Genomic DNA, 18,169 nt, shown 5'->3' on the forward strand with positions numbered 1-18,169 from the left:
ACCTATTTCTAAGGATCAGATCTGGAATGTCAGTCTCAAAAAGGTGGTGATAAAACCAGAAGCTTCCTGGTTTTCTGACATTGCCTGCATACCAAAATATAGAAACAGGATTTTTTTTCATCACTTTCATAACTGAACTTTTGAGTGAGTAACTGGGGGTTTTTCTTCAGGCATGGGCTGATTCCATGCTTGCAGAGTCTTCAGCAAGGTCAGAGATGTGTGGCAGAGCTAACTGCAGATGTCTTTGAATGGCTTCCTGCTTCCACAGCTTCCTTGCATATCATGCTAGAGTCCTTGGGTTATCATCACTGCCAAAGCCACCATAGTTGAACTTCCATTTAGTAGCTGATCTCTCATGCTTTGAAACAGTGTTGAAAATTTTGGAAAGGGGTGACGTAATTCCCTTCCAATCTCGTCTCTCCATTTTCTCCATAGCTTTGGTGACAGATTACAGCCATTTCTCCTGCTCTGGAATTACAATTTTAAATGCCTGTCATTGTGACATCATGACCAGCAGCTCTTAGCTTCTGGTTGGCTTTCTGCCATCCCTGCCATGTGTTTTCCTGCTGCTTGTCAGGAATTCGTTTTCATGACACATCTGCAGGCAAACCTTTTCTGGGACTTCTGGTTCATTGGGCTTTAGTAATGGCCTCTTATTTCAAAGGAAGACGATTTTACAGAAACTATTTGATTTTGGATATTTGGAATATCCAAAATCAATACAAGATGATGATACTTACCTTTAAAGCAGTGTCCAAAAGCCTTTATTTTTGCATTCATGTGGAGAGTTTTAATGTTACTGAGCTGGTTTTGCTGCTGGAGGAGGTCATTCTTTGCCAAATTACTGTCTGTTGTACATTCTAACTCAACTTTTTTGGTTCTTATTGAGTCAGGACTGCTCTTCTTGCATGTGTTACTTAAAAACATAAGCCTGTAACATAAATTCAGCAAATTTATTGTCATCAGTCATGCCTTCCATGTGACTGGATACATACATAGCTCTCTGACCCTTTTCTGATGGTTGGTGGGTAAGTGCCAGCTCACTGGCATAAAGAGCTCACAAGCTCTTTATGAAATATTTTTCAGCTGCTATTGATAACTGATACTGGTATTTGTGTGCTTAAGCCTCACACACCACAGTGTCATGGTAGTGGTCACACTTTAATAAGTGATCAGACTCCTGACTTCTCTCCTTCTCTCTTCTCTCTTTCTCTCTTCTCTCTTTCCTGTCAGGAAAGGCCAATTCCCTTCTTATGCAGCTGACTGAGTGCCTAAGGGCTGTGTGTCCCATTGATTTGGAAAATTTTTAAGGAGCAACCTGGGAGGATATCCTCAAAACTGTCCAGGTTGTGGTTACTCAAGGCTGATCTATTTCCACATACAACAAAAAAAGTGCTAATAAATCTGTTCTAGTCCTTAAGTCTCTTTAGCCTGCCTGTTGTACAGATTGATCTGTTGGATGTGCCTCTAATTAACTTTCTTCTAAGTATTCTCATGTAGATCATGAGAGAAGTGATTATGATTTCACTGTCCTGTTTGAAACACTTTAGGTCCAGGGCATATTCTCTGTGCAGGTGAGTAACCAGTGAAATCTCTGGTTATTTTCTTCCCCATCTCAAATCCATGGTCCTGTTGATGAATGTGGATGATTTCAGGGCTAGAGGATGCTTGCTTGTCTTCAGCAGGGAATGTTCATCCTAAAAGAGAGTAGTCCTGGAAACTCCACAGGATACAGGTGAATGACCTGGTTTTTGGTAGAAGTCTAGATCCTTGGTTATGGAAACCAAGATTGGTTATGGAAACCAATATTTTCAGGATATATTGAACTGGATACTAGTGCAGAGCTCTCACATATCACTCAGTTACCCAATAAATTTGTTATCTCAGCCTGTTTGCCATTAGTAGAAGCAAGGACATTTGCTGCTTCAAGCAGCACCTCCCTGGTGCTGATAAATAACTGTCCTTCCTGGTCTGCTTCCTTTGTCATTGTTGCAGTGAGACAAAAAAATATCTGGGACTATGTGAAAGATAAAGCCTCGGTGTAACTCTCTTGTTGCTATAACAGAGTAATAAAAAGACTGTGTGGGAGCAATTCATTACTCTTTTCCTTTCAAGCACTTAAAAGAAAAACAGAGCTGAAAATATTTCCTTGGGAGATACTGAAATACCTCATTAGTTCTTTCTTTTTATTGGCTATTGAGGTGACAATTCTGTAACAGGAATGAACGTGAGGATGAATTTTGCTTTGATTTATAGGAATGTGTTAATTTGAGCTGAACAGATCTTTTCAGATCTTAATATTTGCTGTCTGTGAATCTTGTTTTGTAATACATAGTTTCTAGTTTTATTTTAGATAAAGGAATTCTGATGAAGACTATGTTAATTCTGTGCAGTATTGAAGGTGTTTTGGGAAAACGAGTTGCTGAGATTCACAAATCTGTAATTTAACTTTTTTTTTTCATTAAATGAATAGTGTTTACTGCTTATTTAATAGATATAGAATTGCATGTCAAGGTAAGACACGAAAGTGTGGAGAAAATAATACATATGTTTAATTAATTAAGTTAACCTTTATTCAAGTCTTTCCATTTCAGTGAGATGACAAGTTTTGCACAATAGAACAGTGAAAATGGTCAGAATAGCTTGGTATTAGTCCATTTTCTGAAGTGATCATTAAGTTTTGTGTTCTGCAGCAAATGAATGGTGAGCTTTGTGACTGGGATCTGCAGAAGAGCTAACTCCTGGAGTGTTTTGGTCAAACACTAATGAAATTGCACTTAGTTGTATATTCAAGAAATAGTGACTCCTCCATCATGGAGCAGCTTTGTGTGTTTCTGGATCACTCAGACCAGACTATCCATGAGGGTGGCTGCTGTTGAAGATACAGCAAATAAACTCATTGCATTGAGAGAGACTCAGGTGTGCACTCCTCTTAGAACAAGATAATGTAGTTTTCTTTTAATATTTTGGAATTCTAAAGGAAAATGTGATTTCAATATTGTACACTTCAGTATTGTAAACTACTTATATTTTTAATTTAGGCAGTCTGGGTCTGGAAGCCAGTCCAGCTCAGGAAAAATGCCTGAACCAGAGTTGCAGGACTGGGGCCTTAGCAGCACTTCTTTTCTTCATAAAAGTCTAGCTGTTTGTAAAGGAAAGTTCCTCACTCGAGAGGTTTCCAGATAATTTTTGTCTTCAAAATGATCTACTTACTTACTGTTTATTTTCACTCTCCAGTAACACTTTTGCTTCATCTTCCCATGTCTGCACCTGTGTAGAACTTAGACTTCAGGTTTTCTAGTGTTGCTCTTGGCTTAGTGTGTTTATTTTAACTGTTCCTAATATTTTTCTGTTATCTGATAACCTGACAATTTAAACCTTACTGAATTGCTTTTCCCATCAACTTTTTGTATTTACTTTGTATTTATTTGTATGTACTTTCTGCAAGTACATATGACTCATATATAATTGTTCAAGATCTGACTTGTCTGGGGAAAAGACTTAAAGGAAAGAAAGAAAGAAGAGCCAGAGAGAATGCAGATTGGGCTATTTGGCCAAGTTGCAGCTGCTTTTTTCAACTTAATTCTATTTTTTGAGGAATGTGGTTAAACATTTTTAAAAGCACTAAAAGTAGTATTACCCAGGAAATGAGAACAAATTTGTATGGCTTCTTTTGGTAGACATAAAAATCTATATTTGGATTGTACCTTTGCCTGACTCATTTTGTTAACTCAATGGAATTTCATCTCTGCTTCACTCACAGTCTTTAATTTTTTAAAATTGTGGTGGAGATCAATGTTCACCTTACTGTGGAAGAGGAAGGCAGGGCTACAGTTGGCAAATACTCTAGATGGCAACAATAAAGATTCTTGTCCCTCATTCAGAAAACTCATGGTATGTTTTCACCTTACTGTTACACTGAAACCTGTCAGTTAAAAGAGAGAGGTAGAGGGTTTTGATATTGTTGTATGTTTTTAGTTCCTTTGTTAAAAAACAAAAGCAAGTCTAATATCTGGTATTTGGTCATCCTCCTGCTTTATTTTTTAAAAAAATTGTTTATTAGAACCCTGTCTCATATTGACTTTGGATACAAATAAAGATCTAGCTTTTCTACGATGTAACAATAAACTTTTGAAAGCTTTAAAATTGTTTCCAATGAAATTATGTTTGGGACACAAGTTCAGGGAAGCAGTGCTTTAAAATGATATACTTTATAACTTTTATTCTACATCATATGGAGGAAAATATATCATTTTTAAACATGTTAAATATGTTCTACATGAAAGATTTTCCTCTATCTTATTAAGTAAAGGAGGGGATTTTTTGGGTGGAAGATTCCATAGTTAAAGATGTAAACCAGCAATTTCTTGCTTCTATAGCACAACATAGTTCAGAGCTGAGATTAGAGAAACCCTGTAGAGTGGCTAATACTTGAGGGCATCCCCAACTAGAAAAGTATGTGAATTTAGGCATGGGAGGAAGGAAGGATCTGCTTTAAATTTAGTGTAGGGTCACTGAGTCTTAATGATAGATTAAACAAGGGAGGTGGAATAATGAATAGGGGTATGCAATGTGTAGCACTAATACCAGAAGTCCATGGTTTTCACTGGTTATTTAATGTCTTTTCCCATATGTTTCTGAATAGAGCAGGTTATGGCAGGGATGAGCTAAGGAATAGCTTTCTTGGTGAATTGCTAAATAGACTGAATTCTCTTTCTGAAAATGTGTATGTATGTAGGAGAGCTGCTTGTTAATAGTGTAATCTGCACCTTACATGCATATACCTTAAATGTAGCAATATTAGTAACTGTATTTGTAATTGATGTGTGTATGTTAATATTCTTAAAACCCACTGTGAAGGTTTGTCAGCAATTCTTTTCCACTGTTAAAGCAGAAATCAATTTCTGAATATTGTCAATATAAAAACCCCTAAAGAAGCTTTGATTTGGTAGACACAATGATGAAGTGGAGGAAGTACACAGAAATGGTTTTGTTACTAGAAATTTAACTGACAGCTCAATGAACATTGTTTTATAGTTTAACTTGAATTCAGAATAACATTAATAGAATACCTATTCAAATACAATCACATCAAAGAATTTATTAAATTCATAGTTAGAGTGCCTGAGAAAAGATGTCACAGTTTACTTTAGAGCTGACTTCCTACAGAGCTTTCACTGTCAAATACCTGATACCAACAACTGGAGTGAACCAAGCAAGACAGCACTTGAGTTACTGAGGGGTTTCTGGATGACCCATCTTTTTTTATGGTGGTCAGACCAGAGAGTCTTCAGAGAAAAGGCATGTTGCACTGAATTTTTGCTTTGGGAAATTAATGTAATACACAAGACATTTTATATCTGTGGCTCATCCTCTTTTCTAGATGCACCTTGTGTGCTGGCCCTAGGAATAAAAGGGCTGTAGGGTGAGTCTGCCCATCTCTTTTTACTAAGCAGCAGGTTTGCTGCAGCATTTAAGTGTAAAAGTGGAGGGAAGAGAGAAGTAAAACACTGAAGTTAGAGGTATTGGAGAATTTCTGTACATGAAAGTGCTTCCCAATTCTCTGCATGACTGTGGTACTTTGCTTCTCAAAGTTGATAGATTGAACTATTTTTCATATAATGTGTAAATTTGTGAATACTTTATAATTATTGACCATTTACAAAAATTTGGAATAGATTTTATGTTGTCTCTAGGAACAAGAAAATATGGCATCTCCCAAAAGTTTATTTTATTGATTGTCTAGAGAACAAGTAAAAACAGATAAAATACTGATTTTGTGGTGTTCTCTTCCTTACACCAAAATGAGTAGGCCTATCACTTAAAATAAGGATTGCTCTGAAGAAAATGTGTTTATGCATTTTTTAAGACTGAAACTGAATCAGTTTCTATTTTGAAATGTAGTTGGGTAGGAGTGGGAGGTGCTGTTAATCAGTGAAATGTGTTCAGGAGAGTATTTCTTGGAGTCATAATCTGAGATTTGGGGGAGGTGATAGGATTCCTTCTCTCATTGAACCAAAGTGAAAAGAAACTTGTAAGTGGGAGTTTTTTGGTTGGGTTTTGGTTTTTTCCCCCTTTCCCCCTGCATGTATCTAAATGGTGCTCTTTACCGTGATTAAACAGCAACTTCCATTCTTCTCCTTACTAGTTCCTAAAATGACCATTTGTTCTACCATTCAGTGCTTTGGATGATTACTTTTGAAATCCCTGAATATTCCCAAATAGGGAAGTGACCAAAGACTAATTTATGGATTTATTACACTTGGGATGTTGCAGACCAGTTACTTTTTAAATGAAGATGAGGATGTTTGACTAGAAATATATCTGCCTAAATTTTTCTTTTGTTCTGAACATGACTGCTGAGAAAAGGTGACAGATCTTTCCACTGCAAGAGTCACATTGACTCTGTCTTTTATTTCCAGTGATGATTCAGACCTTAGAAATAATCCTTTGTCCTTTTGAGTGGGAGCCTGACTATATCCACGAGAGTCACTGTACTGTAACTGAATGTATGCACAAGTGAAGTGGACAGGATGGGACCAAGCCCCACCAGGCATAGAGATTTTGTCTTATTTCCCAGCTTTAATTCATATTTTACCATTACCTGGTGGAGTCAGTATCTTCTGGTAAGTCTGAGAGATGTTAGGACGGACAGAATGTGTATTCAATAGTTGAAAATGTGTTTTCTTACCAATTTTGAATAGTTTGGATCAAAGTTAATGCTCTTGGCACATACTTAACTTCATGATCAGGAAGTGTCAAGGTGTTTGGCAATCTCTGGACATTTCAGGACATAAAATCAACTGGAATTGGGAGCTTGGGGTTAAAAATATTAGAAACTGTATTTACCCTTCATATTGCAACTGAATGTTTTGCCTCTTGATGGTGATGTGGTAATCGGTGCCTGAGGGGCAGTTGCCTTTTGTCTTTCATCATGTGCATAGAGGTAAGTTAAAATTTGGGTCATTTAGGAAGCTAATAAGTGGTATTTTCTCAAATGACCATTTCTACTGAATAGAAAAACCAGCTAGGACTTCAAAATGTGTCTTTTCTATGTCAATGCATGTCAAACAATCAAACCAGCAAACAAACAAACTTCAGGTATTATCAGTAGTTTTATTTTGTTAGTAGAAGTGTTTAAGGTGTTTTCAAATAAATTTGTAAAATTGTTTTGGCAGTAAGTCTTTGTTGTTTGATCTCTTTTAACCCTAATCACATCTTCCTTTCAATCTCTAATGTCACAGCTAGCTCACACTCTTAATTCTTTCATACCCCATTTCAAACTCATGCTTGTGTGCTGCTAAAATGATTTTTTTTTTAAATACTCCTGTCTCTTGCCCCAGTTTCTTAAGAATGTGTTTTCCCTTCTCCTTCTATAGGAATTTGTTTCTTCTTTTAACCTTCTATTAAAAAAATCAAAGGGTCATGCAGTTTAAAGTTCAGAGGGGATTATCACAATTAGGTCTCCTAGGCACTACAAGCAATGAATAATAATAGTTATGTGAGCTGAACCTTTGCACAGTGCAGGCCATATAGCAGCACCCTGAAACTTCAGCATCAAGTTCAGAAGATTGTACCTTGCATTTAGCAATAATGCTCCCCTAGAAGGATAGCTATTTTAGGGATTTAAAGATGGAGATCAGCAAAGGGGTTTCTTTATTTTACAGAATTAAAACATGCATGAATGCTGTCAGAAAACTGAGGCATTGAGAACTAAACCCACATTTTAAAGACAGCCAGAAAGCTGTATATAGAATTTTAATATAGTGTATAGTATAACGTTGTGAATGTACTTAACATCTGCCACCTTAACATCAGCCCATGAAAAGGCTGATCCAAAGTCCAAAGCAGTGGCAAAAAGTAGCATCTGGCAGCTTGAAGAGAGCTCAGATTAATTCTCAGAATTGTCTGGACAGGAAGCTGAGGTTGGAAAAATATCTTGCTAAGTATTTGAAGGAACATCTCATGTTTGGGGCACCCATGTGTTCAGATTATGTTAGGTATGTGTGTGTATATATATATATATATATATATATATATATATATATATATATATATATATATATGTATATATTGCATGAGGCAATCAGAAGTTCACACATCAGAAGATTCAGTAAAGTTTAGCTGTAGCCTTGCTTTTATTTTCTGTTTCAAAATTTGTAGGTTTTAACCAAAATTATTGTAGGTTGTAATGGTGAGATACACACTTGGCAGAGATCCATTAAAAAAGATCAAATTACATCCAAGAAGGGTTGGTTTAAAAGAGGTCTAAAATATTGAGCTCAAATTACTGAAATAGGGGATAATGAAGTATGAGTAATTTTGAAATCTATGAAAATAATTTATTCACAATACTATTTCTATTGCTGAAAGTAAACTGCCAAACACTTCTTTGCAAAAACTTATAAAGTGTAATGAATCTTAAGTGTTATTACACTTAATGAATTTTTAAATAACCTGGTCATTCCCAAACTGGATGAACTTCTGATAACTCCTGGTTGACAAAAATTTCACAAATTATCTGAATAAGTGTTTTACAGCTCAGAAATAGAGTTGCTCAGTGAGGCTGTGGAGTGAGTAGATGGTGTCATGGAAAGTATTTCACAGCTGTAGGACAAGAGGACAGAGCAGAGCCAGCTAGCTAAGGAAAAACCAGTTTATTTTCTGAATTTAAGACGTTTAAAGTTTGCCAGTAGTATTTCACAGAAGTTATTTGGAGTAGCTGTAGACATCAAGAGTTGATATAAATGAAATAGAATTAATAGGGGTTTTTTGGATTTAGTTGGATGACACATTGTGATGGGTGTGAATCTAGGGGAGTGAGGCTGTAAGTGCTTGGCTGGGGAGTAAAGAATCCTCATGCCTTTCTGGAAGTGGTCCTAGTGCCTCATATTTAGTGCCTTATTTTCCTAAATGAGATGTTTTTACTAAACTGCCTTGGTGAATCATCTCTCTGTTAAGGTTACTGTCTGCTTAAAGATTCTTTCTCCTGAAAGTTTTCCTCCCTCTCCTATTTTAAAATACATAATAGCCAAGTAATACATTAACTTTGCATTTACTTACCTTGATCTGTTAAAGTAGTTAACAGTTTCTCCTTGTCTCATCTCTCAAACTGAATGTAGTGTTTACATTAAAATATTCGTTTAATCCCTAAATACATGAAGTTCTTACTGCACCTTTTCAACCATGACAGGCAAAATTCATGCGCCTCAAACTCTCTTCTAAATTGGGATTGGAAACATCAGAAAATACATTTGCTCCCTGTTTAATATTATATAATCTTCTTTTTTTGAACTCTTATCAGCAAAATGTCACCAAAAATTGCACATTACTTTCCAGATCTGAGTTAACTGGAAGAATTTCACCAAGCTTTTTAATGAAGATACTGGCCCAGTATTTATTGAGTGCTACAGTACAATGCAACCCATTTGTCAAAAATGGTTTAAACTGGGTTATTTGGGTTCAAACACTGTTCCATACGCTTTAAAGTTGGATGCATTAGTGGCATTTCTGTACATGAAATATATTTCATTTTAGGAAAATGGTACACAAAAATTTGGCATAAAATTTTCTATTGGTTTTGTGTATGTGTTGTAACTCACGGATGAATTCTGCTTTCTATGTGGCTGATGTACAATGGACATTCAGGTTCTCTTAGGGCCCTTTGGGAAGGCCTGAAGTTGCATATGGCTTTTAATGTGAAAATGAAACAGTCCTGAGAGGGAGGAGAGCTTTACTATGTATGTTTTGGTGCTTTTATTTGTTTCTACTTTGCTTGTCATAATAGAATAAGTAAGTAATGTAATTTGGACATTGAATTAAAATCAATTATGTTAGAATACAATGCATTTCTATTTTGCATTAAACAAGGAACAAGGTTTCCAAACTTTAGCCTACTAAGTGGAAAAACTTAATGAATGCAGACTTGAATATTTTCAGAGATATTAAAAGCAAAAATAGCAATTGAAAGGAAGAGATATGGAATAAAAAATTAATTAGAAAATGTATTTTAGTAAAACACACAGTGGAGTTCCTGTGCAGTTATAAAAGTGCTGAATCATGGCTGACTTTTGGCTGACAGGCTTGGGTAGGTGAGGTTTTTTTTGCATTCAGTATAGATTTAAATATTTACATTGGAAGTGCATTTTTTTTCCTTTAGGTTACAACAGAGTGAATTGAATGTGTGTAAATGTTAATAGCATAGTGAGTCTTCCTTAGAGACTTTCAGTGGTATAAAATTTGTGAGAAGCAGATGTTGTTATTTAAAAATAGCCCAATCCTGACATCTTAATTCATTAATTGGAAGCATTCTGTAATTTAAACTTCAGTCAGCTGCTAGAAGGAGAGGCAGATTATAATTTGATGTCTTCAGAATTGCACTATTAATTCTAAAGTAAAACTTACACTAAAATTAAAATTTGATTATTTAAATAGCCTTTAGGTTTTTTTATGTTGTAGTATAGTTTATTATATTATGTACTGGAAAGATAAGAACAGAAGCAAAATTGTGAGTGGAGCTGACTTAGAACCTTTCCCCATGGGGAGCTGGCTAAAAATTACTTTTAAAGTTAAGAAATTCAGTTACTCCTTTGGCTCGTGATATCCTCTTCCTGATAAAATACAAATCCTTTTTCTATGAGAACATTTTAAATATGGATTATCTGTTTTGGTTTGTCATTTCCCCTCCTAACTGCTCCAGTTTGTGTCTTGTGTTTTCTGTTACTGTGGACCAAATCTATTGCAATAGGCTGTGGCAGAGGTGCTGATTCAGAAATTCCTTCTCTCTAGTTGTGCATCTCTATATTTTCAATAATTCTCGTTAGTCCACAATTAACTGAAATCACCCTTTTATCTAACCAGTTTTTGCTCATAGCTGTTGATAACATCATTATCTTTTCAAGTTCACCATAGTATCACCTTTGATACTTCTCTGTGCTTAGACACTTGTTTGATTCTGCCCCTGCTTCCCATCTATCCCTGCCAGATTCCCAGTGCTCTTTACTATCTGTTGGAATTTTGCCTGGCAGAGTTGTTAAGGGCTTTAATTTATAATCTTTAAGCCTATCACTTCAGCTGGGTTTGCCTCCTTTCCTTCCATCTTTCTTCGCCAAAATGCTTCTGCTTACTTTGGATTTCTTCCTGGCACTGCCCCATCCATATCATTGCTGTCCTCTAAAAATTTTGGTTACTTGTCTTGACTTCTTCTCTGTTCCAATGTCAAAGTCAAGATTTCTGCTGTACCATCAGTGCCCCATGCAACCTTGGAGTGTCTGCATCTGATCTCATTTCCCTGCATCCCCCAACTCACATTCCACATTCCTCACAGTCCTCTGACTTTATTGCTCCTTTTGTCTGCCTTTCATGCACTCATTTTTGCACTGTCTTTCATGCTGCCTATGTGCCTGGAACAGTCTTTAGCATCTCAGCCAATTTACAGCTTTGCATAAATTATATTTAATAATAAGACTAACAAAAGTTCATTATGTACATTATTTCACTTAACTTTGTACCTGCATAAGCTGAAAACAGCCTGAGGGAAACTACTGTTAAACTTTGTTGTGATTTGTTGTGATTCAAAGATACAGATTCAGGCATGACAGTTCTTCAATGATTCAGCATAAATTTAATTTTTTAAAATAATTTAGTAAGTGTTAGGTCTTTGTTTTTTGAGAATGGATGTCAGAATTTTCTAATTCAGAGGTGAGAAAATAGCTACTTATTCCTGCTGAGTGCAATCACCAGAAGGTTGTTGTCATCACAGCACTTGGTACAGACTTTTTGCCCTGTGGTACATTTTGCTTTATCCTTTATCCTTACTAATATGAATGTAGCAGGACTTTCAATGTTGGATTAGCTTCATATCTGCAAACGAAGTGTATCTTTTGTGTTAACCTTACTTTCAAAGCAGCATGTTCATCTGTCTAAAGAAACCAGTGAAAGATAGGAAGGTAACACTCTGCCTCTGTCTGGGAAGTTTCCCGAGTGTGTTGGCTACTTTGAAATATGGGTTTTCTTAAAATATTAGAAGTTGTTTAATATTTTAACTCCCTTCTAAAACTAGTGAAAATGAGCTGAAAGTAAAACTTCACGTGGTTTTCCAGCATCAGTGTATAACTGCAAGACAGGGCATTATGCAGGAATTATACATCATTTTCCAAGTAAGACTGCATCTGAAATATATGGGCTATTTTTTTCTTTTTGGTTTAAATTGTTTTATTGATACTGTTTACAGCCGAGTAGTGAAACCAAATAGATGTGCCTTTAATTTGTTTTTAAATGATCTCTTATATTCTGGAGATGATAATCTGAAGGGTGGCTGCCATAGTAATGTGCCAGTCACCATGGCATCTGAACATTATGAAAAGACATTCTGGGCTGCACAAAGACAATGCCACCAATTTGTATTTCAAACTGATCAAAAGTGCAGGACCAAAAAGTTTGCCAATAAATGTAGCTCAGTGGATGGCACTGCAATTTAGAGTTTGCTTTACACAATGAAAATTTCGGTCCTCCTCTCAATGCCAAATGAATTTATAAGTAAAATCCTTAACACAGATTTTGTCCATTTCCTGGGCTAACTTTTTTCAGTTGTGTGAAGTGTGTGGCTGTAGATTTTTGTTGGCCCAGTGAAGGAGCAGTTCACAGTTTTGCTTTATAGAAAACTTTAGAATTTTTTCCTCCTCATGGAGTTTTTCCACTTTAAACTGAAATTAGGTCGGTTAATGAAGAAGAGGGGTTTTCTATACTCAACTGGTAAATATTTTAATGTCTTCAACATTTTACAGTCTGCTTTCATAAAATAGGTCAGTTAATGAAGAAAAGAGGTTTTCTATACTCAATTGGTAAATATTCTAATCTCTAAAACATTTTACAGCCTGCTTTCATAACAGTGTTCTAATTATCAAAGAAACCAAAAATCAAATCATTATTTAAAAGCAAGCTTACTTTATCTTAAATAATTGATTGTGGCTTGTTGTTTGAAAGAGGACTACTTTGGCATGAATTCCAAATCCAGTTATGATCTTAACTCAAGCAGTTTGTTTAATCAAACATTACTCTAATCAGTCTTACATGGTCCCCTACCCAGCCAGGCCTGCCTAGAACAACTGGTTTATTCTGCGACGAGTTGCTCAACAGATGTCATTCTGCTAGAATAATGCAGCAGAATACTTGTGCCTTGGCTAAAATTACTTCAACTTTGATCACTTTTGTCCAGCACATCAGTCTGGCATTGTGCTTTATACCAACATAACACTTTACCCCGAGCATGCCTTTCAAGCTTAGAATAGCAGAGGAATGTTATTGAATTCAGTGCAGTTACAGATGAGTTAATGAAAGAAGGGAAATACTGTTTTTTTCATAATGCCTTTCTGTTGTGCTTTGGAATTAAAAGGGAATTTGAGGAATGTGACTTCCGAGTTATTTATTTTTACTTCTGAAGGCTTTTTGAAAACAATATTATGTAGTCCTATTGATCCCATGTTTCTGTAAATAAGTTTCACTTGTTATTCAAAAATAGTGCGCTTTGGAGTTTTATGTTGTGAAAATAATACTATTTCTGGTGTGTAGCTGGAAAAGAAGTATTTCACAGGGACAGTTTATCCTGGTTTTTAACGCAAGAAAACGAAACCAGCAAGAACTGTGTCCTTGTGATCACATAGGTCAGGATTGTTACATTTTGGGTTGTTGTGGGGTCAGTATGAAGCAACATTTCTTTACAAAGCCACCTAGGACACTATGAGGAAGCACTAAAATGAAGCCCACTTGAATTGCTAATAGATACTTCAGTGTCCTGTGTCTTAAAGACTCAGTGTTCTTGTTTCAATTTTTTAGCTAAAATATAGTTGTATTTTTGTATTTTTTTAATTGAAGCATATTTCCCAGCTCAATCTCCTTGCAAAAACTCTTGAACAAAACTAATATTAACATAAAGGTTATAATGTGTACATGTAATTTACCAGTTTTAGAAAAAAATTGAGAGATATCTTAATGATTCTAAAACATTGACCTGTGGAGAATATTTATATTCAGAAAGCTTTAAACTGACGGTATTGAAATTTTTATCTGAGTAGCCTGTGTTTTAAATCTGTCCAGAAATGAGACAATGCTTTACAGTTTTTCCTAAGGGGCACTTTATTAGCATGAAATAACTTCTAGTACTAAAAATAATGAGAAAAAGCAGCAATAATGGAAGGGAAGATCTGAAAATACAGTAAGAGCACCTGTACTTTGTGTTGGATCTCAATATGCCCTGAATTTTCTGAGCTGTGAGTATTTGTTGACAACCTTGTGACTGTGCCATTAAGAATTTTTTGAAGAATGTGGCCCAAATCAACATTTGTGAGGAAGACTATGTGTGGAAATCTCTGCCTTGTTCTCACCCTCCTTGGGATCTTTACAGTGATTTGAACAATTGTTTCACTGCGTAATGTCTGCACACGTATTCTTCATCCATTTATTGTTGTGCAGAATTTAAAAGAGAATTCTGCACAACAATAAATAGATTTTCATCTAAAAATATTTTTGCGTAATGAAATAGCACTAAAACTCTTTCCCTGGATCATCTTTAGACACAAATGCTCCATTTCTTATTTGATAAGATTTTCACCCAGTATTTTCAGATGAAAATTAACTAGCAAAACATGCAGCAGAATTTTTGTTATTACCTTCTGCTTCCCTTAACTTTTTCCATTACTTTGTAATACTTTTTGCTTGGAAATTTTGTGTTATGCATTTTTTTTTGCACATTTAAAATGCTGAAGTAATAATGAATCAGTTTGACTGGTAATTTTTAAATCTTAATTCTTTTTCCTTCAACTCAGTTTCTTCAGTTGCTTTTGGCTGTGTAAACCTGCTGACCACATCTAAATCTGAGAGCGTTGAAAGAGCCCGTTTTACAATAACCAGAAAAAATAAAAAGCTTGGTGCTGTGGTGAAAACAATGCCCTTTGGCTGCCTTTTTTAGAGCAAGTTCTGATTTACTTTTATTTTTTTCCCAGGTGAAGCGGAATGTGTATGACCTGACCAGTATCCCTGTCCGTCACCAGCTGTGGGAAGGTTGGCCTTCTTCTGCCACAGATGACTCAGTGAGTTCCTTGTCTTCTCATTCCTGCCTAGAAAAGGCTGATTTTACATGGATTTTTGATTGGAATCCCTCAGTAGCATTTACTGTCTCTTATGCAGTACTTTAACATCACACACATTCAGAGTTTTGGCGTGGAAGATAAAAATGCTCAAGGTTTGGGTGCCTGCAGCTCAGGGAAATGAGTCCTGTGTATCAGAATCAGTGCATGGTTCCTGTTTCATTTCAGCCATTCTAGACTGAAGCAAAGCTGCGCAGTGTTTTGGAAGTTAAAATTTATTGAGTGATTGAACTTCAGGCAAAAAGCCCTGATTTGTATGTATGCTCTGAGTGCACATCTAGGTATTTTTCACAGTACATTAGATCACCCAGTTTGTGCTCAAGCCTCTGCCTGGCTTCAGAGCAGTTGTTCCTGCTGAAATCAGTAAGGGGTCACCACCAGTGACAGAATCCACTGACTCAAGATTGCCCACAAATTCATGAAATTGTGGGACTTACCTGCAGTATCCCATTAAATATTAGTCTTGCTTCCTTGCATGGTCATCCTTACAATGTGTTTAAAGCATGTCTTTCAGTTTCCTTCTGCTAGTGTGTTCCCAGTGCCAGCTAGTGAGGTCTGCCTTTCTTTAGAAAAAAAACAAACCAATCCACTAAAAAATGACTACAGGGTGAAATAATTACGTAGTTATGTTGTATGTAGATTTTGTGACCTGAGAAAAATGTAGAGAAATTAAATTTTTTATTGAACCTGAATGTTCTACAAAGTGAAATTGGATTTGGAGTTTGCTTACTTACATATTGCCATTACCTGCCGTGCATTGCTTTCCTGTCCATTTCTGCTCTCTTCTTGTAAAGGAAGAATTGCTCTTTGAATATGACTGCTCCTTTTTTTGCTCCCAGTCAAGGATTTGTGCAAATCAAAAAAAAAAAAAAAAACCCAAAAAAACAGAAGACAAAAGCTGTCTGAATTTCCAGTGTACTGTAAAATGTATCTGTAGTGGTGTTTGCAGACAGTATTTAAGTTTGAGAAAGGTGGGTAAATCTCAGTCCAGGTATTCAAGGGCATATCTGACCTGATAGACGTAAGATCTGAAATAACAGAATGGTGTCATGGGGTAATTACAGGCTTTGAAATGTGGATCCATTTTAACATTTTATTAGTTTACATTAGCCCAAAAAAGAATTGGAAACTCAACACTCCTAATCTGTTTTCCCACAGCTGTTAGGTTTTAATGTATTTTTCCCCTCCTTTTCTTCTGCATAGGATACCTCACATATGTAAAACTCATGAATCTGCCTGAAGTCTTTTTTTACTAGTGATATTGTTGCAGGTGAATTTTTCCCCTTTTGATCTTTAATGAAATTGGTGGATGTTGAGTCATCTGCTCTGAAGCAGATGAGTCCTCAAAGCTCACTGCTCAAGTCTGGTGGCGCTGGAACTTGTCAGCTGTGTAAACAGATTGGAGTGTGTTGCCAACAAAAATACAATTAATTTCTGTCTAAAATTAGAGGCTGTAGCTTGCTATTTGTAAAGATTTAATGATAGCAATGACTATCTATGCTCCTGTGATCTGAATTTTTTTTTTCTCAAATCAGAAATATTCGGTAATAATTACTTGAGTAATTAATGATGATCTCTTGAGTTCAGTGACACATTTTTAAGATCACTTTTTCCATCATGAGTTTTTAATTTGCTGTCTTGTAGGGTACCCCATTGCAATTAAGGAGTTAAAGAAAGACTTGATTAAAATACTTTTTCATTTGCATGTTATGCAGCATAAGAAATACTTTGTAATACCACAAGAGGTTTTTTCAGTGCAGTTCTCGTTAACCTTTGGCTTAGCAAACAGGACAACTAAATAGACTTGGCATAATTGGATTCCTGTATCATCTTGAGTCTCTTATGAACCTGCCAGACTACAGTCTTCTGACATGATCAGGAAATTTAGTGGAGTCAAGAGTAATTTAAAACATTGTTGCTTCATCTCCCTTCAGAGATAAGATATGTTCTCTGCTTGTAGTACCTAATGGAATATGGGATACTGTATGAATTGTCAATAACTCTTTCAGATCTTTCTCACCCTTTCACCAGGGAAATGGGTATCAAAACCTCCCCATGCAGGAGAATGTTTTTGTGCTGTGACAGTTTGATTGTGGGAAACAAGGCGTACACAGGCCGTGCAAATCTCATTTCACCGTTCAGCAAGGACAAGTTTTAGCTTTTATTGAGCCTGAATAACTTTAATGCCACAAATTATATCTGTTCTGCTCATTAAAGTTCAAGGTAAATGGATGAGTTTTAACTCATTCTCTTTTTTTTAAAATGTGTTTACGTAAGTAAAACTTAAATATATTCTAAATGTTAACTTATCTATTTTTGCACATATAGCATCAAGTGATACAGTGAAGTCTTGAAAATAATCCTAGAAAATAAAAAGCCATTAAATTTAATTTACTTTAAATACATTCACAATATGTTCTCAATTTTTATTTTGGATTTTGTAACAATTTTAGCATTGCAGAGTTTGAAAGACGAGAGCCATGCCTTAATCATTTAGTAAAATTTCTGATTTTTTTTTTTCTCTCTATTGGCCAAACCTTTTTCCCCCATGAGGTCACAGGGTTTTGATTTATTTCAGTTGAGTGAGTTGTCATCTGTGACATTTTAGTGGTTTTTTGGTAGTATAGAACAACACCCAGTAGAGGAATAAGGAGGGAGGTTGTTTTCTTACTGCTTTTTGTTCTTGGTATTTAAGCTACAGGGGTTTTTTTCAGTTGGTTCATTGTTTTAAGTCATTTCAGCACAGCAGTCAGAAATCTGCTTCGTTGTAAGTAACAACAGTGAGCTTGTCAAAATGGAACGTATTTCTGCATCAAAAAGATGTAAAAGTTCTGGGTGAGGTTTGAGGAGGGGGATGAGGAGAGAGGCAAAGCCAGAAGATGAAGTGTCTGGTTTTGTGAGTGTGCCCTGGCGCACGGATCCCATCCAGGGGAGCTCAGCATCCGACATCCCCCTGCTGCCAGGAACACTCTGTTCCCACGGCGCTGTGATTGGGCAAGACCTTCAATCCTCATTTCACATCAGGT

The 18,169-nt window shown here is 36.0% G+C and overlaps 1 protein-coding gene across 1 annotated transcript in view; it reads left to right on the plus strand.

Annotated features, from left to right (window-relative positions):
* Positions 1 to 18,169, plus strand: part of FAF1 (Fas associated factor 1) — a 149,093-nt gene that overhangs the window by 62,517 nt on the left and 68,407 nt on the right. Inside the window, exon 8 of the mRNA XM_038144133.1 lies at positions 15,000 to 15,086. Coding sequence (XP_038000061.1) covers positions 15,000 to 15,086 — 87 coding nt within the window. The remainder of the gene's footprint in view (positions 1 to 14,999; positions 15,087 to 18,169) is intronic.

This window comes from Motacilla alba, chromosome 8 (genome assembly GCF_015832195.1).
Source record: "Motacilla alba alba isolate MOTALB_02 chromosome 8, Motacilla_alba_V1.0_pri, whole genome shotgun sequence".
Taxonomy (NCBI): Eukaryota; Metazoa; Chordata; class Aves; order Passeriformes; family Motacillidae; genus Motacilla; species Motacilla alba.